This window comes from Aedes aegypti, chromosome 2 (genome assembly GCF_002204515.2).
Source record: "Aedes aegypti strain LVP_AGWG chromosome 2, AaegL5.0 Primary Assembly, whole genome shotgun sequence".
Taxonomy (NCBI): domain Eukaryota; kingdom Metazoa; phylum Arthropoda; class Insecta; order Diptera; family Culicidae; genus Aedes; species Aedes aegypti.
The window spans coordinates 444,663,154-444,690,549 of record NC_035108.1 but is presented as its reverse complement, the minus strand read 5'-3'; the positions used below and the strand labels follow the sequence as shown (position 1 = coordinate 444,690,549).

Here is a 27,396-nt window from a genome sequence, read left to right as displayed (position 1 = left end):
TAAATATCAACTGTGGTTCTGTTTATTCGTTAAACTTAATCTATCTCAACAAAATATGATCCTATCATACTAAGAAGGCACAACGTCTGGCTCAAATTATACAAAAAAAAGTTCAAATGGCGCTTCGACTCAACAAACTCGTGAACCAATTGTTGTTCCAAATACTATTAGTAACTAACTCAGCCTGATTGTTTGTTGGAATGATTCTAAATCATTTTCATGTTTCGTTTTGGTATGTGTTTGGAATCGCCAGGATTACATCGACATTTTCTTTTGCTGCCTTAAAAACTAGAACAAAAATCTACAAATCACCGGAGCTAGAAGTGTGAAGATGGACAGCTGAACGCGGCCACCCGCGGAATCACTGTGTTGGGATGACGTTGTTGGAACGACGGGAGCGGCCTGATTCGGCTGGACGTTGAGAGCAGCATTCGGGGCTTCCACAGCTACCGTTGACGCCGGCGAAGTGCTACTGGTGTCGGCGGCTGTTGTATTGGAGGAAACGGGGAATGATGCCAACGGGGCCGATCCTAGGGGATTATCGGTTGTGGTCATATCAGTAGCTGCTGGGTCGGTTGTTGTTTCTGCGGCAGGCATCGGGGCCAATGGAGTTTCACCATTGGGGTTAGGGGGGACGACTGGCATCGGAGCCAAAGGTGTTTCGCCGTTGGGATTGGCGGGAATTGGTGCCAGTTGTGCTTCTCCGTTAGGGTTGATTGGCGCCAGGGTTGTAGTGGTTGTTGTCGTGGTGGCAGCTGCTTCCGGATGGGCCTCTTTGGCTTCTTCTTTGGGCTTGAGGGCATCGTAGATGGCTGCGCCACCGGCGCCAGCCGCAAGGCCTACTACTCCAGCTCCAAGGACGGTACCTAATCCACCACCACCAGAAGATGGCTGTTCATAGTGATGAATGACCGTGCCCGGTTGCTGTTGGAAACCTCCTGGGGCTGGTTGAAAGCCAGGTTGTTGAGGATAACTACCTGGTTGATAAGCGGGTTGATATCCACCAGGGAATCCTCCACCAGGTTGTGCCACTGGTGCTCCTGGATAACCGCCACCAGGTTGAGCAACAGGTGATCCTGGGAATCCTTGCGCTGGTTGAGCGGGATAGCCTTGGTTAGGCACGGGCTGGAAACCTCCTCCCAGTCCACCTGAAGAGATGTTATGACCGTGGGGACGATATGCGCTTCCTGCCACTACTCCACCGGCTGCTCCTGCTCCGAAAGCTGCCTGGTTGTTCTGATAGTTGGGAGCCGGTGGGAATCCTGGATTGTTCTGAGCATATGGTGGAGGTTGTTCGTTGAATCTACTGTTCGAATTGGGGTTCGGTTGAGCAGAGTATGGCGGGGGTGGTCCATGGTTTGCTGTAGCCGAGTACGGTGGAGGCGCATTGTTGGTGTTGTGCACATTCCAACCTATCGGCGTTTGTTGTGCAGGGGCTGCCGCGGGCTTAGCCGGTACAGCAGCATGATTGGGCGTGTAACTCAACTTAGCAATGTCCGCACTCGCATATCCTCGATTTGCCGTTGGCTTTGTGACGCGACCAGTCGCCACCTTGCGCGCCTCGCTTATGTCGATCAAGTTGGCCATGCAAAGCAACACACAAAATGCGCATGCTTTTAATTTATTTTTAGGTAATTTAACACACCGATCGTAGTAACCCATGATTGCTGACGTTGTTCGTTGTTTTGGCCGTCACCAGTTTACTGCGATTGTCGCATACTACAGATTGTTCTACTAATGATGTGGTTTAATACCCTTCAATTACGTCCACTGCCAACAGGTGGAAAAATCGCACTGAACGATACCAAGCGTAGGTGCGATGTAACAATCGAAGTCTATTTGAATATTTTCTCACCCTCTTTTCACAATCGACTAGCTACCGGTGGAGATGACGTGTTGATCCGTAATTCACACTCTATACCGCAAACCAAGGTCACTTCGACCTATAGGATCTCGTGACCAACCGTTTTTTCACGATTATTTCTAGAATAATTACTTCGCACGATATGCTTCCCGCAGGTCACTGAATCTTTTGATTATTCGCTGTTGATTTATGACACTGATTGAATTTAACTTTGATGAAAAATCGATAGTTTTCCTCTGGGCAAAATAATCTTTTCACGGCGGATACTAAAAACTGATCCGACTTCGTTGACGGTGATGATCCGAATAACGGTGGGGAATCTGAAAGTACAGACAAAAGCTAGGTATGAGAAAGATATTATTTTTATCAACATTATATAGTGTACACACGGTGCTCCTCAGATCGTTAAAATCATTTCATCAAATTTGTCACTTCAGTCGATATCTTTAACTAATATACATGTATGGGGAAAATCTAAAAAAAATCGTAGATTCAAATATGAGGTCCATTATTTTTCTGGATTTCTAGACCATACACATTAAGGTGGATAAAAAAAACGTTTTTGCTCCACACCAAATTGGTTGAAATTTGAATGACGAACAACAAATAACCTGAAGCATTGTCGTAATAAAGTCATTAAAATTAAGTTATCAAGAAATTTTTCAATGACTGGTTGGTTTGTCTGACAAAGTTGGTCACTTTCTGAAGTTACGTAAATTTGCTGCATACAACTTACCGTTTTAAATTAAATTAATCAATGACTTACTTTTGTCTTTGAACAACCCTTTGAAAATCTTTGAAAAATGACTGCAATAAAACAATTTCATTACAGACAAAACTACCTTTTCCTGCATGTCGCTTAATTGAATGCCATTTCTCCGAATGTCAGTTCCCTGAATCACACATTTCCCGGGTCGTTTAACCCTAAAGATATATTGCCAACATTTGTTGAGGAGAATCTCCGATGAAATATGTAAAGGAGGCTGCATATCTGACGACCGGTTCGTTCGCCATCTTGAAATGTATAAAATTAAGACAAAAATAAATACCAAAGGCCTTTCAGGTAAATGGGCTATTCGGAGAAACGGGGTATTCAGAGAAATGGCGTTCTGGGGGAAGACATTCGGAGAAAAGAAGCCCCAACAGTTCGGACTACCAGAGGCTGAGATACAGAGTCCTTGGGTATTTTGCATGGTTAAGTTTTGTTAATAACTTTTGTTACTAATATTGCCAAACTCTTGTGGTTCCAAGGCTCTTCAATTTCTTTACTGATTACTCAATGAAAAGCTTTAGAAATTCTTCTTGTAATTTTATCCAGAGATTTCACCAGCAACAATTTTAAGGACTTCTTCAGGAATCACTCCGAGAATTCTTCTAAATACTCGCCACCATTACTGCCAGGATTTTTTTCCTAAAATTCCTTCAGAGATTTTTCAAAGGATACTTAGATGATTCGCTCAAAGACATCCAACGAAACTACTTCCAGTAATTTTCACAGAAATAACTATGAACGATTTTCCTAGGATGAACTTTATTCACTAATAGGGTCCTAAAGCCCTGTCCCAATTTTAGTGCCGAACGCTTAAGTTTAGGCCAATAACACATGTTTACTCAATTTTGTAATGTTTTCCGTTGGTTTGAGTCCAAAAAAACATTTTTTTTAGATTTTGTCACACCCCTTGGCTTAAACTCAAATTTTGGGTATATTTTGTTTTCCGTGTCCCTTCCGAAATGTCAGATAGGAACAACCCCAGTATTAAAACTAAAACCCCTGTGGTGTTTTTGTCGACTAAGCGAACGTCAAACATGATCTTAAGTGTCAAAGTTCATTTATGGACCCAATTTTTAAATTAACGTTTCAACATGATATAGCCGTTATTTGAGCGGGGAAAATTGTTAAACTAGTTGCAGTAAGATGCTCTTTCGTGTTATTGAATGAAAACAAGATTTCATTAAAAATTTTAGGATCCAATTATTCCATCGATAAACTACGCAGGGTTACTCAGGCAGGTCTAACAAAGATTCTTACAGAAGTTCTTCCAATAAAAGTCTCAAAGGTTCAGTTCACCGTTTTGTAAATCGGATTTTTGTATGATCTACAAGAGTTCCTCTCGGGGTTCTTACACTGTTTTTTTTTTTCTCAGTTATTCTCCCATGAATTTATCCACGGTTTCTGGGATCACAGCAAGCCGTGCACGCGGGCGGCTGCGATTCGAACTTTTTATGACGTTTACTTAGGTTTCTAGTTATTTGCAATTCAGCTGATGAAATTATCTGAGAGAGAGGGAGAGAAGACAGCTGGCTTAGATTGCGAGCTCCCAAAAGTCAAGGGAACCTGTCATCAACTATCACTGGAAAACCGCACATTCGAAGGGCAGAGCGTGAAAAACCGTCAAAATTTGGCCAAACTAAAACTGGATGTTATTGAAAATTCAGGTTGTTTTCATGTGCTTTCGCATATAAAATTTTTTAATATTTAATATTGTCAATTGGACTTAAATTGCTTCTGATTTTTTTTTTTTTTTTATGAACTTTTCGATAACACATGGGATGTGAGAATGGTTTTGACCCAGTTTGTACTCTCCGAACCATTGTGCACAACCCAAACTTGAGAAGAAGAAATCAAAGAAGCCAAGAAAACAAGCCAGTTGTCAGCGAGCTGTCTCCTCTCTCTCGGGAAATTATAATCGACTGATAGCAAATCTTTTGTAAAGTGATAAAATTATTTTGTTTTTACGAAGTTTGAGTTCATTAAGAGGAAAATAACCATCATCGATTTACAAATTTCCAAAACCAGTTTTTTTTGCTCAAAATCGAAGCAATGCTCAAGAAAATCTATCATTGCATTGCACTTGCTATCTGAAATACGATGATAGATTTTAATAAGTATTGATTGAAATTTGAACGAAAAAACTGGTTTTTCAATTTTGATGATTGCTGATGATTGAATGATGGATTCTTGAGCCTTAACGGGCTTGTGCTGGTGGTAGGACTGGTGCTACACCACACGGATAGTTTTTTTTTCGGTTGCAAACGTTGTGAAAGTGTGTTTCTGAAAAAAAAAAAATGATAAGGCATATCTATTTTGGTTGCGAGTTCTGATAGTGCTTTCCTGATTTTTTGTCGTGAAGAATTACTACTGGATCCATGCAGCTCATTATGATGGATGTGCGTTCCATTTTTCAACAAAAAGATTGGATCTCACGAACGGATTTGGTGAGTTTGTTCCGATTAAACTGCTTATTTTCAATGCAATCTGGGCTATTCTGTATCATATTGATGGGGGCATTGTTCTCCTCGTTTCAGAGAGCATGTAATGGCGCTTAATCCAAAGCTCATTAGCTAGTATACAAAGTGGAAATACATGTGCCCCTTCCCTGGAAGACAAACGCGCAGTTAATGTCTCTACTTTCTTAGCTGCATCTCTCCCAACGTTGATATAAACATTGCATGTAAACTTACACCCACTCACAAAAACACACTTAATTATACATATACTGAACGCATCACTCGCTTATAGTGAATCCTAGACCATTGTCCTTCCCATAATCCAATTACTTGACGTCTATGATGACATCTGTGAGTCGCTGGCCTCTTTTCAAGTAGGTGTCATATCTCATTATCGTGGCCGGCAATGGGAATTGACATGTCTTTTCATCTCTGACTTTCAAATAGCTATTCCTTCCCAAATAGTTTTCCATAAGCAGTAGAAATAAGAGTTAAAAAGTAAATAACATGACAGTTTTCAGTATGCAATCTCCACTACGACGCAACGCAACGCAAAGAATTTATCCACGATTTCCTAAATCCCTGATAAATGCAACCAGGCAGTCGTTATTATGTTACTTCACAAATTATTCAGAGTTTTCCATCCAGGTATTGTTCCTGCAGTTCTCCCAAACCATTATTGAGCTTTTTAACTAGAAAAATTACATAGATTGGTCGAATTAAAATCAAGGTTTCACACCAGCACACACTACTGCAACTAATCAAGTACAGTCGAAGCTTGTTCCCTAAGCCCCTCCTTCCTTAGCCGAGTGGTTGAAGTCCGCGGCTACAAAGCAAAGCCATGCTGAAGGTGTCTGGGTTCGATTCCCGTTCAATCCAGGATCTTTTCGTAATGGAAATTTCCTTGACTTCCCTGGGCACTCCACGCAACGCACCGGAAACTTTTTCACAAAACAATAATTGCACTCCTTTGTTTAAGAATGTACACTCAGAAATACGGGTAGTCACAGAATGACTAAATTTCAGTAATTTATGACTATTTTCTATCTGCCTCTCTTTCACTCTGAAGGGAATTTTATTCCTATTTGTCAATTCGCCTGGGTTGAAGCATCGCTAAGCTTCAACCCAGGCGAAATGACATTTAGTGTAGAAATTCACAGCAGAATGAAAGAGAGCCAGATAGAAAATAGTCATTAATGCATAAACTTCAGTAATTCTGTGACTATTTTTATTTCTGAGTGTATCTTTTATAAAAATAATACTTTTAGATCTTCAGAACCTTAACTGTGCTGACATCTATCCGTCTTTGTCTGATGAGTTTTTCAGTCCGATTTCGATTGAGCATTACTCTCTAGGAAAATAAAACAGCGATAGCTGGAAGATTAAATCAGCATTTGCGAAGTTTAATATCACATGTCTATCAAAAGAATCAAAAACTGATCAGTCTAACGCACAATCCTTTGCAAGTTTAACGTAGGTCGTACTGGGTAACCACAAATGGAATGCTAAAGATGCTACAAATCTGAAGGACTTTAGACGGATAAAAAAAAGTTTCACTGTTGCTTTGGATTCAGTTTGAGTTCCCAAAGAGTCCAACACTAATTTTTCATATCGGGATTATCTGTGAGGAACGGTTCTCCCTTAAGTTACTTTTTTAGCATTATTACCGAAAATTTATTAACTTTTTTCGTATTTACGATCAATTCCCACAGTGTCTTGTTTCAGAGTTTCTTAAATTTAGCACTAATAACTGTGAGAAAGGATTCATGAAGAGAACTTGATCATATCAGTTGAACCCTTGCTCGTCGATTGATTGATTCTTGTTTGTTGTGGGGAAATTCAGCCCGAGGCTGGTTCATCCCCGCAATTACTCGTTCTGTGGTTTGTTTGATAAACATGCTCTTCTACCAAACTTTAATCCCACATAAACTGAAGATTTTTTGTATGCTCTCTGTTCAATATTTCAATCGGTCTACTCTACACTATGGCTATTAGCCTGGGACACGGTTATATGAAAAAATTAGATTCTCGCTCCAGTACACTTTTTGGATAGCATTTTGGTCCCATAACAACTGTGCAAAATTTCAGCTCGATCGGAGAAACTATATTTTAGCGCCAGCCGTTCAAAGTTTGTATGGGATTTACTATGGAAAAACTTACTTTTACAAAGAAAAATCGCTCGAGATCGCCCATTGTCCTCTATAAAAATTCTGAACTCAGATCTCGATAGGTATTTCTACGATGAACAACATTGCCGAAGACCGTAAAGCAATCCGATGCTTGTAAAAAAAGTTATTAAGCATAGACTATTCGGAAACTTTGCCCGATTTTGTTATTATTGTTATTCCTTTACGTGTTAATCAACGTCGCCTTGCCAATAGGTTTTCATTGAATAACTTTTTTCACAAGTGTCGGATTGTTTCGCGGTCTTCGGCAATATTCTTCATCGTAAAAATACCTATCGAGGTCTGTGCTCAGAATTTTTATAGAGGACAATGGGAGACCTCTGGCGATTTTTCTTTGTAAAAGTAAGTTTTCCCATAGTAAATCCCATGCAAACTTTGAACGGCTGGCGCTAAAATATAGTTTCTCCGATCGAGTTTAAATTTTGCATAGTTGTTATGGGACCAAAATGTTATCCAAAAAGTGGACTGGAGCGAGAATCTGAATTTTGTTCCACACTAATGGCTATCTAGTTTTCTTATATAATTGAGTTGAAGAAAGGAAAAATTTACGTTTCCGTAGTACGTGCTATATGTTTATTAAAGTAAAAATCTCGAAAAGTGTACTTTGTAGCTCGTACAACTTACATCGTATATAAAAATCTTCTTCTATTTGTTAATCACTTCACTGTGAGCTTTCATTTTTGAAGACAAACATGTAGAATCAAGATTTAACAAGTGATACGACTTTGAGTTACTTTGAACAAAATAGTAATGTACAGTAGTCACTCTAATACGGGTCACCCACTATTAAGTATGGGTCAATTGCATGTGGACAAAGTGACTAGGTGGCCATAATTAATAATAGTGTAAGCAGTGTATGTTCTGACATTGACAAAAATGAAGCATACTTAGACTTTTTTATACGACGGAGGAATTGGGTATAAGTACCTATGATAAAAAAAATCAAACACGAGAACCTAAATTCAAATTTTTACAAATTGTACTACAGTCAACTCTGCCTCACTGGATATTTCATATCTCAAGTTGGAGAACCATGTTTCCTTGGATCGCAGTTGCACTGGTTTTGTATTTTGCAACTCGAGACCTTTTTTCTCGATGGTCCCTTCGAAATCGAATTATGGAGAGTTGGCTCCATAGCCAAATCGTTTATTATTAAATGCCTTTGTATCAATAAATGTTCGATCTGAGATTTGTTAGTGATTTTTTTCTGATAAAAACGGAATGCGCAACACCGTGCCGCAGTGATTTCAATAGTTGCTGATTTGCATTTTAGCCACGATAGCCGAGAGAAGATCTTTTAATAGAATGCGGTGTGATTTCCCACTGTAACCCGGTGCTGCGCTTGAAAGCTGGCGGCGGCGACCGGGAGCGCAATTATCTGCGATATGATAGAGATAGATGGTCAATCGTCGCAATTGATCCGGAAGGGGGCGTCGATTACGGAAAGCTTTCCGAACGATTCAAGCGATAGAATGTGAAATTCATGTCGACTAAGTGCAATCAATCAGCGGAATTAAGCACGAGGAATGATTTTTCTTCTCGGACTCGACACTTAAGCTCAAGTATGACGCTATGCCAGAGGAATCTACTATGAGTATGGTAAGCAGCTTGTTTGGTAGTGAATTAACACTTTTGATGGTCAACAAAGTAGAAAAAATAGGTTTGTCGGACAAAAAGAAGAGCTCGCTGACGATGAAATCATCTCCAGTAACCAAAATGAACCAACTTTGGGCAGTTAATTTGCTAACGAGAAAAAATAATAATCTCCAACAGTAGTATGTTAATTTAGTTGGGCGACTAGAAATTTGTTTATTGTTGTGTTGAATATCGTAGAGCTTATTATTCATCACACAATAGAAAATATTGAAAATCAAATCAATGCTATTTCTGATTGTAAAAGCATAAGCACTGACGACCGTACAATTAGTAGTTGCTACTCCGTGATGGACCGCAATAATCAAAATTGTTCAGGGAACCAAGATGCAGCTTGCGAGTAGAATACTCCAAACTTAGTAATGTCTATAATGGCGCCGGCCACGTCCTTGCGGTCATCAAGGAACGAAAGAAATGTTAATGTGACGTTCATAGCTACTAGAGATCGAGGATGGAATTTTGTTGGTGCGTGGGTTCTAAAGCTATATGATCAGGATTTATCTTGGTAAGTGATGCGATTTATGTAGCCTCAACTTGAAAAGTTAACTATCAGTACGTTTACATTTTTAATTTCAAACTGTTCGAAGGTTTTTTTTATTAATTGTGATAAATAAATAAAATAATAGACCTAGACGTGGACGTACCTGTACGAGTCAACTTTTTTATATAAGAAACAGAATTCCTTATAGAAATAAGAGCTTGCCGACACTTACAGTGACGAACTATCCATAATTCAACGATTAAATAAATGTAACAATGCCACGATACAAATTTGTGTTATGACAAGCATGTAACTAGCTCACCAGTTGATAATCCATCCTTCAATTATCATCTATCCTTTGCAAATTTGATACAGAAGTTCCATCGAATAGCTTATCTGTATATAATGCAAAAATAGGTTACCGTTTTGATCCATATTACGGATCTTAAGGCCTCAGAGAAGTATAACTCATCAGAAGGCATATAAAACAAATGATTCTATATGATTCCTGCATGTTATCTAGCCTTTTAAACAATTAAATTTCGGATGATGGTTGAAGATTATGGTGCTGCTAAATGATTTTTTTTATTCTTGTTCCGGGCGCTTGATTGATTCGAATTCCAGACAGCTCATGAAAACCACAAAAAGAAAAGTCAAATCATTAATTGAAATCGTCAAACCACTAAAGGGGCGTCTAAGGTAGTTGAGCATTATAGATATCTATGAAAAATGACACTTGAAAGTAAGAACTTTTAAACAGCAAAAATTGGAACATTTCGTGTGACATGAAGCTGTCCCTAATATGAATCAAAACGGTATTTTTAATGATTGTAGTGCGTTTTCCTCCGGTCCAGTCTGACTTAACATCATTCAATTGAGACTCTAGTCTGAACGTAGCATTAAAATCAGTTCTTCCTTCCTTGATATTTTCCATAGCTCGAAGGAATGCGCTGTTCCTTTATTCTGGTATACTTTGATTCCTCTGTAAGTCGATACCTTTCAAACGCGATGTTCTATAAAAAAATAAAATCTCCTCCCCCAAGTTCAATCAATTTGAATAGCGAAATAAAAGTTGACAATCGGGGATGAAATTAAATATTTTCGAATACTGTGCAAAATGAGTCACGTAGGTGCATGTGTTTTCACTATTTTCACGTTAAATGTACTGTTACGAATGTATTTTGCCAAATAATGAAGAGATGCCACACGACACATGTAAAATGGTGAATCGGCAAAGAAGGCTCTCAGTTAAAAACTGTGGTTGTGCTCATAAGAACACTAAGCCAACACTAAGTAGCAGGATCTGTCTCAACTCGATGGGCCCTTCAATATTGTGTTTGGTAAAATTGACTGTAATTCTGTTTTGTAGGGAGTTCAATCGTTGTGTTTTAACAATTGTGTACTCAATTTTTAGTTAAAACTAGTGGTCCCGGCCAACTTTGTCTTGCCATCAAGTAGGCTGTTGAAAGACGCTATGAAAACTCCCATACAAACTGACAGATTAGTTTTCTCCCGTTTTTTTTTTCAACTATTGCGGAGACTAATCACAAACTTTTTCCTCAAACAAACACGTCGGAACCCTTGACTAATGCAACAGAGAAAGAATCAGGTTAATCCGTTAACTCGTTTTTAAGTCATTTCGTGACATACAAACACCGTTTTTATTTATATAGAAGAAGATTATGACTTTTTCCAAAACTTGTACCAAAAACAGCAAAAATTCAACCAAAATTTTGAAACGGCTGTGAATCTATACTCTTTATCGAAAATAAAGACGCATTCCTTGGAAGCAGACATCACTGACGTCTCCACAACATCCACCCTACACACGCTACCTGACGCACATAGTAAAAACTTTCCGTTAAAACCGTCCCGTTAAAACTTTGGCAGGCCTCCGGATACGTTCGAAATCTGTCCATCAGTTCTGATGAGTACGTAGGTTCGGATGGAACATTCCCGATCTACGCCGATCTGGCACTGTACCCGGCCCCCATAAGGGTCCGTGTCAACCCTCGCATGGCCTCAATGCTTGCAGGTATAGTTGCTTGCAGGTACAGATAACCATGGGATCGTGAAGGCGACTACGTACGGCGGATGGAGATAGCGGCTCGGAGGGGGGACCCTGAAGAATGGAAGTAAGCGTAATTGAAGTTGAGGAAGAAGTGACAAATCCGTTTGTCAAGAGTGGATTGGTGAGGACACCGCCGCCGCAAACCCAGCAGGTGCAAAAGCAGCCCACGAACGAGCAGCAGGCTCAGCAGCAGGGTCAGCAGCAGTATAGCGTGTGGACGAAACCACCACAACCACCGAGGGTAGAGACAGCGAAAAAGTTGGTGGACGAGCTGCACGAGTATGTGGATAAGATAAGTAACGTGCACAAAGACATCAAGGCGTTGGTGATTAAGCTCCAAGGCGCTCTTGGTTCAGCTGTAAAGGAGTGGAAAAACGTAGTGCAGAGAGCAGAAGCAGGGGAGAAGGAGTTGTTAGCGGTTAAAACTGCCTTAGAGGCATGTCGCGCAGCGGAAATGCGAAGGGCAGAAGCCGACACAGCTACGAGGGAGGTCAACGCGGCGAGAAGTATCCCCCCAGGGGTGCAGTCCACGCCCTTCTTCACACCGAAGAGGCCAAGGGCATCGCCTGGAGATGTCAGACCAGGTGGTCTCAAGAGACACAAGGATGCCCGTGTCACTGGAGCTAAACTACCACCAGAAGCAACCGACGTGGTAAACAGCCACACTGAATGGCAGGTCGTTGGCCTACGGTCTGGCCACCTACACCGTACGATGAACAGGATGTACACGACGAAGAGACCCGTGTAACGAACGAGGAACTGGTCGTGGTATCGAAAGCCTTACCAGTGAAGAAGGCACCGGGTCCGGACGTGATTCCAAACTTGGCCCTTAAAACGGCAATCCAGGAGAATCCAGACATGTTCAGGACTACACTGCAAAAATGTATGGAGGACGGAAACTTTCCCGACATTTGGAAGCGACAAAAGCTGGTGCTGCTACCAAAGCCAGGTAAGCCGCCCGGCGATCCTTCTGCATATAGGCCGATATGCTTGTTGGATACTGTCGGAAAACTGTTGGAGAGAGTGATTCTTAACAGGCTTACGAAGTATACGGAGAACGAGAACGGTCTATCGAACATGCAGTATGGATTCCGGAAAGGTAGATCTACGATAGATGCCATCCGAATGGTAGTGGAAACCATGGAGACGGCACAGAAGCAGCAGAGGAGAGGAAACCGATATTGTGCGGTTGTCACTCTTGACGTTAAAAACGCTTTCAACAGCGCCAGCTGGGTAGCAATTGCCGACTCGTTGCACAGGTTGAGGGTGCCTAAGTATCTATGTCAGATTCTGAAAAGCTATTTTCAGAACCGGACACTGATATATGAAACAGATGCCGGGATCAGAAATCTGTTGGTTACGGCGGGCGTTCCACAGGGATCCATCTTGGGTCCCACCCTTTGGAATGTCATGTACGATGAAGTGCTGAAGCTGAACCTGCCCAGAGGAGTCAAGATTGTCGGTTTTGCGGACGATGTAGTGCTTGTAGTGATCGGCGAATCACGGGAAGAGGTGGAGGTACTGGCAACGGAGGCGATAGATGCCGTGGAAAATTGGATGCGAGAGAAGAAGCTAGCGTTGGCCCATCAAAAGACTGAATTGGTTATGATCAGTAACCGGAAGGCAGTACAAAATGTGAGCATCATGGTCGGTGAGTGCATCATAAACTCGAAGCGAGAAGTGAAACACCTGGGCGTGATGTTGGACGACCGTTTGAATTTCAACAGTCACGTCGACTACGTCTGCAATAAGGCGACAAAGGTGATATCGGCCTTATCCCGAATTATGCCTAACAATTCTGCGATTACCAGTAGCAAGAGGAGGCTACTGGCGAGCGTGTCAATGTCGATCATCCGGTATGCAGCTCCAGCGTGGTCGGCGGCACTGAAGACAGGACGAAATCGTGCCCAGTTGAACCGTACGTTTAGGCTGATGGCAATGCGTGTAGCGAGTGCGTATCGAACGATATCATCGCACGCCGTGCACGTAATAGCCGGAATGATTCCTATCTGCCTTCTACTGGAGGAGGATAGCGAGTGCTACAGGGATCGAGCCACAGGGAGAGGCCGGAACAGAGCGAGAGCCAACACGCTTAGTAAATGGCAGCAGCAATGGAACAACGCAGAGAAGGGCAGGTGGACTTACCGACTGATTCCGAACGTGTCGATATGGACCACTAGAGCGCACGGCGAGATTAATTTTCAACTGACGCAATTCCTGTCTGGTCATGGCTGCTTTAAGCAGTACTTGCACAGGTTCGGCCACGCAAGGTCACCGTTGTGCCCTGAATGCCGAGACATAGAAGAAACACCAGAGCACGTAGTCTTTACTTGCCCACGGTTTGCACAGCAGCGAAGCGAAATGACTGCCATCGTCGGAGACGACGTGAACGTGGAAAATATCGTCCTAAAGATGTGTAGTAATGAAGATAAGTGGAACGCGGTGAACCGATCTGTTGTTCAGATTATGTCAACACTACAGCGGACATGGCGAGAGGAGCAGCGTCAGATGACGTAGGCAGCCCTGCCGAACGAAGAAGGGCGCCGGACTGTTTTCGACACTCTAAAAGAGCGGACGAAGGGAAAGTGATACTGCTCGGTTCCGGGAGATATTCCTTTGCCGGGGAACTCTCCGCCGGAGTAGGCTAGATCCACCGCCGGGGACTAGCTGAGTAGACGCGACGTAGCACCGGTCCCGGGTCGTAGGAGCACCAGTGAACCGGAAGTTAGCCTCCACCGGAATCGCTGGACTGACTCCGGCACCCTACCGGTCGGCCCGTAAAAAATTGAAGAGCAGCAGTAGCAGCAGCAGAAGAAGAATCGGTATCGGAAGAACTTCCATCGCCGGGGAATTCTTCGTCGGTGTAGGCTAGGTTCACCGCCGGGGACTAGTTGAGTAGACGTGTCATAGCGACGGTTGAGGGTCGTCGGGGCACCAGTGAACCGGAAGCTAGGCTCCACCGGAATCGCTGGACTGACTTCGGCACCCCTCCGGTCGGCTCGTATCGTAGAAGTAGAAGAATCGGTGTCGGGAGAAATTCCACCGCCGGGGAACTCTCCGTCGGTGTAGATAAGGTCCACCGTCGGGGACTGGTCGAGTAGAATACGTCGGAACGCTGGTATTGAATAGTCGGGGCGCCTACGAACCGGAAGTTATGCTCAACCGGAATCGTTGGACCGACCTCGGCATCTTACCAGCTGAACTATGGAAAGGAGATGGTCGCCGTAACCGTACGAGTGCGGGCTTTGTATGAGCTCAGAGTGGTGCACAAACTGGAGCCGAAGGGCTCAGAATGTTGCATGTAGGTACTAACAAATTGACGGGTCGCCAATGGGCGAAAATAGGTATTAACAAATTACTAACGAGTGGAGCCGAAGGGCTCAGCATGAGGCACGTCGTTGAACGGTTTTAAAACTGCTAACAGGAGTCGAAGGGCTCAGGAGCCAAAGGGCTCAGGAGCCGAAGGGCTCAGGAGCCGAAGGGCTCAGGAGCCGAAGGGCTCAGGAGCCGAAGGGCTCAGGAGCCGAAGGGCTCAGGAGCCGAAGGGCTCAGGAGCCGAAGGGCTCAGGAGCCGAAGGGCTCAGGAGCCGAAGGGCTCAGGAGCCGAAGGGCTCAGGAGCCGAAGGGCTCAGGAGCCGAAGGGCTCAGCATGTAGAATAACAAATTGAAGTGGTGCGCTCAGCACGTTGTCCTCCCCTTCGAAGTAATACCGAAAGGTAGTTCCGGAGGGTGATGGTGATGGTACTAAACCTAGGAGAGTGTTTTTAGTGGGGAAGGCACTAAGTGGATCCCACACCGCGCCAAAAATTACACTGGCATGAGCATGAACATGTACAGGCCAGTCTATAAAGATTTTTAAACTCCTAGTTGCATGAAAAAAAAAAAAAAAAAAAAAACATAGTAATGTAAGTATCACAAATAATCCAAAAATTTCTTCGTCTTCTCAACAGAATGCGACTGAAATTCTGGTATATTGCCAAAATTTCAATCGCATGAAAAGCTCAGCCAAAATGAAGGAAATTCAACAAAAACTTTTATCTTCTTCTTTCAATGTAATTCTTGGAACTGAAACTAGCTGGGACGAAAGCGTAAGAAGCGAAGAAATTTTTAGAAACAATTTTAATGTATTTCGGCACGACCGAAATTTGCAACACTGTAATAAGAAGTCCGGTGGTGGAGTTCTCATAGCCATCAATGCAGACTTTACTTCTGAAGAAATTGAAACTTTCAAACACAAAGAATTCGAAAATGTTTGGGCTAAAGCTCTAATTAATGGGGAAACGCATATTTTTTCATCCGTGTATTTTCCACCTAAACACGCTAACAAACATTCTTTTGAATTATTTTTCAAAGTTGTCGAAACTATTATTTCAAATATGGAACCTGAAGTAAAACTGCATATTTATGGCGACTTCAACCAACGCAATGCCGACTTTATTGCAGACAATGAAAATGAATTACTTTTACTCCCAGCCGTAGGCGAAGACAGTACTTTACAATTTTTATTCGACAAAACATCATATTTTGGCCTAAATCAAATTAATCACGTAAAAAACCAGCAAAATTCTTACTTGGACCTCTTATTTACAAATTGCACTGAAGATTTCTGTGTGTATACATCATTATCACCTCTATGGAAAAATGAAGTATTTCACACTGCAATTGAATACTCAATCTTCATACATAAAACTTCTCTCCCCAGCGACTGGGAGTACGAGGAAGTGCCGGAATACAATAAAGCAAATTACAACGAAGCCAAACGTAGACTATGTACAATTAATTGGCAACATATAATAAGTATTGAAGGGAATGTCGACACCGAAGTAGACAAGTTCCATTCAATTATTCAACAAATAATTAATGAAACTGTGCCAACAAGAAGAAAAAGACGTATACAAAATAACAAATTACCGGTGTGGTTTAGCCCACATCTGAAAAACCTAAAGAACAAGAAACAGAAAGCGCATAAATTATACAAAAAAGAAAATACTGCCACCAACTTACAAAATTATCATGACATATGTAACCAACTCAACTCTGCCATTAACTCCGCACATGAAGAATATAATCGTAAGGTCGAATCCGAAGTCAAATCATGTCCTAAAAACTTTTTTAATTATGTAAACACATAATTAAAAAGTAGCAATTTCCCTTCGCGAATGCATTTTGACGGAAACGTAGGTGAAAACTCTTCCGATATCTGCAACCTCTTTGCAGATTTCTTCCAAGAAGTGTATACCACCTACTCCGAAGAAGGCCGCGACCGCAGTTTCTTTTCTTTTTTCCCAGAAATTTCTAATAGTATATCTATTGAAAAACTATCACAACAAGAAATCTTATCGGCACTAAAAAACCTGGACGCAACTAAGGGAGCAGGACCGGATGGCATTGCACCCATGTTCTTCAAAAATCTCTCAGAAGAACTTCCCCTTCCCTTAGAACGCCTTTTCAACATGTCTCTAAATAATGGAAAATTCCCAGTAGCTTGGAAATCCTCATATTTGGTGCCTGTTTTCAAATCAGGTACAAAATCTGACATACGGAACTATCGCGGAATTGCCATTATCTCATGTATTCCCAAACTCTTTGAATCTCTCCTAAACGACAAAATTTTCCAGCAAGTAAAAAACCAAATTACTTGTATGCAGCATGGCTTTTTTAAAGGCCGCTCAACATCTTCCAATCTGCTAGAATTTGTATCTTTTATTCTCAACGCAATGGACAATGGCAAGCACGTAGAAGCCCTCTACACTGACTTCAGTAAGGCATTTGACCGAATCGACATACCATTATTAATCTTCAAATTGCAAAAAATAGGAATGGAGCCAGGACTCTTGAGTTGGATCCAGTCATATCTATCACATAGGAAACAAATTGTGCGCTTTCAAAATAAATTATCAGCACCCATTTCTGTAACCTCTGGAGTACCCCAAGGTTCTCATTTAGGCCCACTTCTTTTTATTTTGTATGTAAACGACATTTCCTTTTTACTTAGAAAAATAAAATTTCTTATATATGCAGACGACATGAAGCTCTTCATGGAAGTAAGTAATTCTAGCGAAGCAGAAGAATTCCAGAATGACATTAACTTATTCTTCACTTGGTGCCAAAAAAGTTTACTTCAGCTCAATATCAAAAAATGTAATTCAATAGCATTTAATCGAAAATATGTAACACCACCAATTGAAGTATTTTTAGGAAATCAAGTAGTGCAGAAGTGTAAAATTGTAAGGGATTTGGGCGTAATCCTAGACTCTAAACTCACTTTTGTAGAACATTATAATTCCATAATAAACAAAGCAAACAGCATGCTTGGCTTCATTAAGAGGTTCAGCAACAATTTTCAAGACCCATATACTATTAAACTATTGTATACTACATATGTAAGACCAATTTTGGAATACTGTCACCTAGTATGGAACCCGTATCATGTCGTACACGAAGAACGCATAGAATCAGTACAGAAGCAATTCCTTTTATACGCCCTTCGGAAATTGAATTGGACTGTACTGCCACTTCCGTCGTATGAAGCACGCTGCATGCTCATCAACTTGGAAACACTTAAGCAACGCCGGGAATTCGCAATGATTCTCTTTATAAACAACATTATTTCGAACCGTGTAGACTCTACTGCACTTCTTTCTCAACTAAACTTCTACACACCCTCTCGGCATTTAAGAACAAGAAAATTATTTTCAGAAAAATCATGCAGAACGCATTATGCTCAAAACGGACCAACAAATTGTATGATGCGTCAGTATAATGTACATTGCGAATTCATTGGCATTACTATGTCCAAAGAGCAGCTTAAAACACAGCTAAAGAACAATAGAAGTAATCCATAGCATGTAAGAAAGTATTGTAATTATTGTATGTAGTCTACCTATGCTTGACGAAAAAAATAAATAAATAAATAAAGAGCGCTTAAAACCAATAAAACTGTCGTTCAAGTCGTCGTGTATAAGTTTACGGTACCCATAACGCCGAAAAAGAAAATAATTTTTGCTAATATCTCAGCTACTTTTCGATCAACATAAAATAAGTTAATTTATGAGGCACACATATTAGCCTAAGTGCCTTTTTTTGTAATAGGGTAACGACTGTTTATTTCGTTCATAACCGCGAACAGTTGGCGCCAGCGGCAAAAAGTACAGACAACAACCTTTCGAACATGCAGTTTCTCTCACTGGCCGCCGAGCGGCGACACTGATGTTTGTATTCCACTGATTCCACTCACTGATCGCGCTACGCTGGATTCTCAAATTTCTCAAATTTCCAACACAAACGCATGGAGGAATGGTAGTCGAGAACTGTCAAAACGTATGGAAAATAATGAAAAAGTTAAATTACCAGCAATTAGGAAACTGGATCAAATAAGTAGTGATTAGAAATCAAGCGTAATGTGAATAGATAACTTTTTGTTTTTAGGTACTTTCTTTGCTTCAGGATTTCCTTTTTACTACCACTGAAAAAGAGTCTTCTATTGCCTTTTCAGTTTTGAATATCGCCCGGTTGGACTATTTTTGTAATTATATTACAATGCCTTGGAAAATTGAGAATAAAATTATCCTCGACCGGCAGGATTCGAATCCACGACCCCCAGCTTGGTCTTGTTGAATAGCAACGCGTTAACTGCTACAATTCTTTGCGCATTTTAAGCAACATTAGTAGCTAAATAACAGTTGATGCTACTGAAAAAGATATTTGTTGAGTGTTTCATAACCACACGTGTCAAAAGCATTATCATAGATTTATTATTATCTGTCTAGCAAATTTGGTATTGCTGAATCTGAGTCCACCCCATTTGGCATAATGCCATATGGCAGGGGACGGACCTGGTATGGTGGTTAGAACACTTGCCTCTCACGCCGAGGACTTGGGATCGAATCCCATCCCCGAGATCCCCGAGTCACTTATGAAGGGAAGTAAAGCCGTTGGTCCCGAGATGAACTACCCAACTAACAATTTTAGCGCTATAAGCCAATATTATTTGCTTTGTGCTGTATAACAGTTGAATTGAAGCAGCGAACGCAGCAAAAATGAAAGCTGTCAAAACTAGAACGATTAGCGTTAATACAGCTGTAACGCAAACGTTTTGCAGCTACAAATCTTAGCTGAATAAATTTCATCAGTTATCGCTTTTGCTGCTTTCACTAAGCTGTAACTCAACACCGTAAAAGATAGCAACCTAATGATGTGGAATAAGACTCGCCATCATCAATCCGGCTGCTTCTATACAATATGATTTGTTATGCTGCTCAATATATATTTAAGAAGCGCTTTATCGTTAGTAATGCAGCGAGCATACAGCAGTATGCTGTAAAACAACAACTTGTGGCGCATTTACTCAGCTTGTTGGATGTAAACATTGCGTTTGACGTTTCGCATCCTTTTACAGCCTGATGAAGTGCCTTTAGATATAGACTGTGGTGGCAACAAGGACAGCGTCGAGACTTGTGGATGCAGAGATCGTGAGTTCGATTCCAAGCGGTGGCAGGTAACGTTGGGAACATTAAATTCAGATACTTATGATATGAATTCCGGAAGCTGTGAAACAGCTTGAAAATAATATTTAATTGATAATACAGCGAAGCTGTATAATAATTATTCAACAGTTGCGAAATGGTTGAGAAAGCGCCTTTCGAAGATGTTACATAGCTACTTGTCGTATAACTGTCGAGATAGAGCAATGATCGGTATGAATAAAAGCTGCCAACACAGCTTAAAAGTAGCTGAGTAGATTCGCCAGATTTGATGGTAAAAGGATCGCATAGAAGCTTTCGTTCGTATGTACAGCGCCTTTACTCAGCATAAAGCCGTATAAAGAGGGCCTAGAGAATGTTTACATTTGCACTAAATGTTAGTTGGGTAGCTCAAGGCTAAAAATCTCGTTAATAAAGATAGAAAATCCATATGGCGTACTGCCGTTTGCCGTTTGAGATAATAGCTGTTTAACATAACGGTCGTTTGGCATAATCGCCATTTGGCATGATAGCCGTTTGGCATATGATCAAAATCCTTCTATTGAGTGAATAGGTGTTGATAAACTGCTCACAATCGTACATTCCACTGTCAGTTGTTGATAGGGCATATTTCTGATCCTAATTTTATAAAAATGCAATGGTGTTATATGTCACGAGTTGGCTTGAAAACGGGTAAACAGATATGAATAATTATTACTCCGTTTTGTTTGTCAATAGTTGTTTGTTCAATAGTTCCACGTGTTAGTGGGAATAAAAAGTTTATGGAAACCACCGGGAAACTATGAAAACCCGAGTGTAAATAAAGCTGCTACTTTGTATTTAGTTTTTATTGCGGACTACTGGGTGGCAATACAACGTAATCAGGGCCCACTAGCATTCAATAATGTTCTTTTGAAATTGCATCAAACACTCCCGTGCAAAAGTTTGGGTTTACCCCCTAAAAAAACATACAAAAGTGCTCTGTCCATATATATGTGATTACATGTCCAATTGAAACTCTCTAACCCGCTTCCGAAAGGCGAAGAGTTATTCTTACTTCGTATGTATTTTTCCAAAAAACATTTTTTTCAATTTTGTATACTAAATTTTTACTTAAAGTTGTGACATTTTTAAAAACAACACTGAAAAATCATATCTAACTTCCTCAGCATTGGATCGACCAAAATTTCAAATCAAAGTGTCATTAGAATCGCAATCTTATATTCTTTGAAGAGCACTCACGATGTTTTTTCCGAAAAAAATGCAAACGAAAAGCTGGTTTTGAATTTAGAGCGATTTATTCCACTATCTATTTGTTGATGGCATTACATTTCTTAGAAACACCTCCAATCAGTTCCGCACAAATCGCGTTATTTCTGAGCCACATTGTTATACGAAATTTATGCTAGTTCATAAAGAAATTCGTTAAATAAAAATCATTTATCAGTGCCTATACGATTAATGATCAGACTTTCACTCACTATTTTGGGAATTATAAATTTAAGTATATGAAATTTGAATAAAAACGAAAAAAAATGATTTCAACTGTAGCATATTATAAAATGGTTTATAACAAGTCCTTACATTGACGTTAAAATATGCTTAAATCAAAAATCGTTTTTCTTACCAAAGGAAATGAAAACGACGAAAATACCTGGAAAGTTATGATTCCGTAACTTTGTTTTATGTGGATAGTGAAACATGTGATTTTTTTTAATGTCGTTATATGTTCTCTGCGCAGTCAAATACAATTTCCAAGAACAATTCATGTGAAATAACTTAGATACAATCCCAAGTAATCAAATTGCACTTAAATTCGCCATGCGTCCTGTGTGCTAATGTAGTGGTATTATAATAGAAATATAAGTAGTAGAACGCTAGTGGCACTTTTATCACAAAATAAAACTATTTTATTATTACTTACTTATGAAGTTTTTTATTGCTTGTTAAGTGCCATGTTGTAGAGAATGTTTTATTTTGGTAGATACAATTTATTTGAGACTTATAGACTCGGTACTCAAGTTGTCAGAGCGTGGCAAACTAGATGGTGGTCACATGAACAGTCGCGACATTGGCGTTCTACGGCTTATGCTTCTACTGGTATTATACACATAATATACTCTAAACCAGTGCTGGGAATGGTAATAGTAGTAGGCTTGAATTTCGCGAAAATCACGTGGCTCTTCCCAGTACAGTAGATCAAAAACGTGAATCTCATCAAGTAGCCTACGTTGAGTGAATGAATTTTCTAAATCGTTAGTGTCATTGAAGGCTCTAAATGCGGGAAATAGAACACTTTTCTAAAGTAATTTTGGGTTGCCCTTAGCAACGGGTTTTTTGCTATTTTCAAGGCTTTTTGCCTACAGCAGCGATGGGCGCGAGTTTCACTGGCTTCGCTGACTGTGATTGGCTTTGTTTGGCTACTGTAGAGTGAATTTCAGATTTTTTCCCAACCTTGCTCTATACTGGCCGTATAAAAGCCCTATAAGACAAAAAAGGCGAATTAGCGGGTTAGTGGTTACTTGGGATGTTCTCCAACTCACCACGATTAAAGATTTTGAAGAAATATTTTGCTTATTATGCTTCAACAAAACCAAAAAGTGAGGTCTGTGCTGGCCAGATAAGATTTTTTTTTAATAAAAATTTTTCAGTGTAAGAGCTTATTCTATCAAACAAAATTGTCACAGATAGCATTGAAAATACCCTACAAATAAAGAGAAATATATAAAAATATTTGATTGTTTGAAAAAACACTATTCTAAATAGTATATATTCTCACTATCAATGTCGTGCCTTGAAAAATTTCTGATAAAAATTATGAGATCGAAACTTTAAAATTAGACAAAACATCATTGAACAAAAAAAATCGATTTCAAGTTCAATAGAGTAAAAAGATAGCATGTAAGCAATACTGTTCAAACTTATATTTATTATTTCTCAAGCGATTTACTTTACACATATCAAAAAAACGTAATCAATTACGTATCACAAGCCTGGTTTAATATCTTACTTTTTTTGCAAAATTGAATGGTTATTTTTTCCGTGTATATTAACCCTTCTACCGGCAACTTTATTTTTCACCTCAAAATAAATATTCGAATCTTTATAACTTTTTTGTTTTTCAATATGTTTGCACTACGCTGCACAAGTTCTCTTCACAACTTTTATAGTTTAAGAATCCGTATTGGTATTAATTATTGGTGATCTGGTTTTGAAGATATTTCCATGTTCCTTGGGGGACCGACATTCTCCATACAAAATGTCTTTGGCGGCCATTTTGTTTTTGGTCTATTTAACAAAATAATAAAATGTGGACAATATAATGCCAGGTAATAAGGAGCTTCTCTGAAAAAATCATACAAATCAATTAAGAATTCTTGGAGATATCTGAAACCTAAATGCTCATTATTCCAAGACGGCTGCACCAAATTGCTTCATTTTTTCATAACATACTCTCATTAATGTATTGTTCCGAAAAGTGAATATCGGTATACGATGAATATTCTGTAGCCGGAGAAATTAAAGAGGGGTTATGGTTACGCGTCGGTTCCCCAAGGAATTTCAGAATATCTTCGGAACCAGATGACCAGTTGTCAATATCGACACAGATTCTAAAAATAGAGTTTTTTGACAAGTTGTGAAAAAATGGTGCAAAAATATTGAGAAGCAAAAAAGTTATAACGATTTGAATATTTATTTTGCGTTAAAAAATGAAGCTGCCGGTAGAGGGGTTAATATAGACTCATAGTATAGCAAACAGTACACCGTAAATTTATCTATTCATGACTGTTTTGAAACAACATGCTGTCTATTTTGACCTAATCATTAGAATCGAGATAGTAAATCATATGAATCATACTGACACAATGAAGAAAATCGTAGCAAAATGAATAATTTAAAATGATTAGTTAAACATTATTTCAATCCCATTTAAAATGTCGTTACCTTCTACACACATCAAAATATATGACTCAACTGTCATTTAACTTTTCAATCGACAGCTACCCCATTGCCCCAATCTAAAAAGGGAAAACATTACTTTTTGTGTAAATTTTATGTACAGTAAACAGTAGAGTGGTTCAAATAATTGTTTTTGCTCCACACCGCTCATTCGATTCTAGATCAAATTCTGAGTGTCCTCCCAAAATTTGAGCTCATTTGGATGAAAACTGAGACTGCACAAGCCCTTCTGAGTTTATATGGGAATTACTATGGGAAAAGCAAGCAAATCATTCAATCGGTCATAGTGTTTGCCCATGTGCTCTTGGGGATTAGAGCTACGTTGATACTGTGAGATGCATTCACCAGCTACAACTTTTCCGAAGACCGTTTTCAAATCGGACGCCTCAGTAATTAATTATTGATTTATATCCTGTCACAAATTCTTCAGCAGTGCTCATTTAACTTCTGAACAGGCAACATTGCTGCACCTGGCGCGAAAGATAGTACGCACAAATCATGGCTACTATGTTTTATTGCATATATCCAGTGATGCCTGCAGAACAGTCCAATAATTATAGCCAAAGTTTTGCAACTCATTCAAAAATCAATAACTAATTACAGGGGCGTCCAATTTAAAAACGGACTTCGGCAAAGTTGTAGCTGATTATTGTATCTCACAGTATGAACGTAGTTCTAATCTCCAAGAACACATGGGCAAACACTATGACCGATAGAATGATTTGCTTGCTTTTCCCATAGTAATTCCCATATTAACTTTGAAGGGCTTGTGCAATCTCAGTTTTCATCCAAATGAGCTCAATTTTTTGGAGGACACTCAGAATTTGATCTAGAATCGAATGAGCGGTGTGGAGCAAAAACGATTTTTTGAACCACTCTAGTAAACAGTTTATTATTGGTGAACGTTGTTACGATTATAAGTCACTCTGTTTTGTATGTAATCAAAGTGAAATTGACTCATACTAGTGTAGATACCCTGACAGTGAATTAAAGTTTAAGATAAAACTTCATTAAATTTCTCATAAAACCTTTGGTAGAAAGCTACGTTGCTACTACTGATATTAGCTTCAAACAATCTGAATTATGTTATTTATTGAGAAAATTCCCAAATATTTGATTTTTGATAAACACTATGAGTTCTACTCAGATCTTTCTACTGTCCTTTATAAAGTTCTGTTTGTAAGCTGAAATCAGTATTATCCATTTATTGTGACGTAGACACAAAAACTGTTTTTATTACTAATTTTCTATCGTTCCATTAACACAATCTTTCTTATCACACAGCACATCACACAATGATTGTCAAAATAGAAACATCACATTGAAGCAGTTTCTACATTACTACATACACCATATTCCATTCCACTGAAAGATAAATGGATTAATCCATTATCTGATACCTTCCTTTTATCACACTTTACATCTCTTATCACAACTGCTACATTAACACGATACTCACCGGAACAGTACGATGATCTCGATGATTTATGTTCTGTATCAATATTAGCCGCCTGTAATCTATCTAGTTCGATCTAAATTGTTGAAAATGGATCGAAAATAAGAAACCACGTGTCTTTTTACCCTTCTCGACAAATAGTAACGACTGAGTGCGCCTTATTCCGCTGTATCCACGAAAGGATCAAAATTCCCGTTCAGTTAGAAAGATAAAAACACTTTCGCGCGACGAAAGCCAACCGACAACTGACTGCTGTGCAATCCAAGCAGCCGTTGGTTGTTTGGTATAGACTTTCCGTTTGCACACCGGGCTCTTCATCATCGTTGTTGGTTTCTTTCGTGGTCGTCGTCGTCGTCGTCGTTGGCAACCGATAGATAAGTAAGTAGGCCGGGTGAAGCAGGTAGGTACGTGCTTGGAAAGGTGCAACAGGAGAACCATTGCGTTGCATCACAAATACATTCTAGCAGTCGGCGCGCAAAAATGCGCCATCTTTCGAGAAGAACCCACACCTGACGCTGGGAATGTAATGTACATACACTGTCAACAGTGACATGTGAGAGGAAACGCAACATCATCTGATTTTCGTGGTTTCCTCTAAATGCGCCGTAGGAAGCTTTCGCAGTTGGATTTGTAGTTCCTGCCTGTGGTTACTCTGATAAAGACAGTCCCTTGAGCAGTTATTATCTGATAAGTTCCTATGGACTAAATCCTCCAACTTTATCAAGTAGCCAGGATGACACATACCTACTCACTCATAGCGTAGATGTGACGAAACGAGGAAAAACAATCCCTCCCAGCATCAGTTTTCTGTTTGCTTTTCGACTCTATGTGTGACTCACCGAGATGCTGTGAGTGAACCGGGTCAGGCATGGAGTAGTCTAACGTATTGCCCATCTGCTCGTAGGGGAAAAACAACTAATTTCCGACCTACAAGAATTCAGTGCTTTTTTGGATATAATATCCAAAATCGTATGAATTGGTTGAAAACTAGTGATGGATCGAACATAGGTGTTTTTCCCCAAGCGCTAACGAGAATTTGAACGATATTTCTGGTGTTTTAATTCTCCATTATATAACGATATCGAGTTAGAGAACTATAGTACAAGTTGGTTTCCATGCCTACCTCGATGATCCCTTGGATCGCATTTGCACTGGTTTTGTGTTCTACAAGTCAATACCTCCCAAATTCGATGGTCCCTTCAATCAAGTTATGGAGAGTTAACTGTATTGTTTGACAAGAATATCACAATGTTAGGTGAACTATGGTTAAAAAAAATCATATTCGTAATCAAACACCATTCTAATAATATTATTACTTAGCCAAAGTCATCACACAGTTTTGTTGATTCTCAATGGAGGTATGTTTGAAGACAAGACACTGATAAGTTACGTGACATTATATGGCATTTAGTAAGAATTTGTGGGCACGTACCGAAGAGACTGAAAGGTATTTCAAAAAACTCGTGTTATGCAATTCAATATGACCATGCAGGCACTTAAATGTTTGTTATATCATAATTGTGTAGAATTAGCTTACTTCGATAGCAAAAGCGTAAATATGTCAGTTACACTCAGAGTTGGACATTGTCAATCATATGAGCTGATGGCTGATAACCCAAATCTTTCCATATCACCAGTGGACTACACAACGTTACAAAAATTACGGTTTTGCATGTCTCAAGGATCAAACCAGAGTTGCACAATATCGGTTATATCAGCTGATGGCTGATGGACTAAAACTATCAATATCACTTGGATCTTATAACCAACAGCTGTGATGCGACATCGCACTCTAGATCACAATCACTGCAGAATGAGTGATCACGTGGTAATTACCCACGCTATTAATGTTTTTCAGTGACCAACACACAGTTTCAATCCGTCTGCAAGCACTATCAAGGATATCGAACTGATAAATTGCCATTTTATTTGCTTAATTTAAGGCTAAACTTGAGCCATCAGTGATATCCATAGTCTATCGCCATCAATGCACTGGTGATGGAGTAGAGAGCATGATGTTGATGTGATATGGAAT

At 39.9% G+C, this 27,396-nt stretch overlaps 1 protein-coding gene across 1 annotated transcript; it reads right to left on the bottom strand.

The window, feature by feature from the left end:
• Positions 1-25,620, bottom strand: LOC5565837 (basic salivary proline-rich protein 4). The gene is made up of 2 exons (XM_001650165.2): positions 25,365-25,620; positions 1-2,184 (listed from the first exon to the last, which is right to left on the bottom strand). Exon 2 carries the CDS (start codon positions 1,660-1,662, stop codon positions 289-291), a length of 1,374 nt encoding a protein of 457 aa, XP_001650215.1. The 5' UTR covers positions 1,663-2,184; positions 25,365-25,620; the 3' UTR covers positions 1-288.
• Positions 25,621-27,396: the final 1,776 nt, after the last annotated feature.

Bases quoted from the DNA above. Each gene is read 5' to 3' on its own strand.
- LOC5565837 (XM_001650165.2), bottom strand. From the start codon at position 1,662: ATGGGTTACTACGATCGGTGTGTTAAATTACCTAAAAATAAATTAAAA.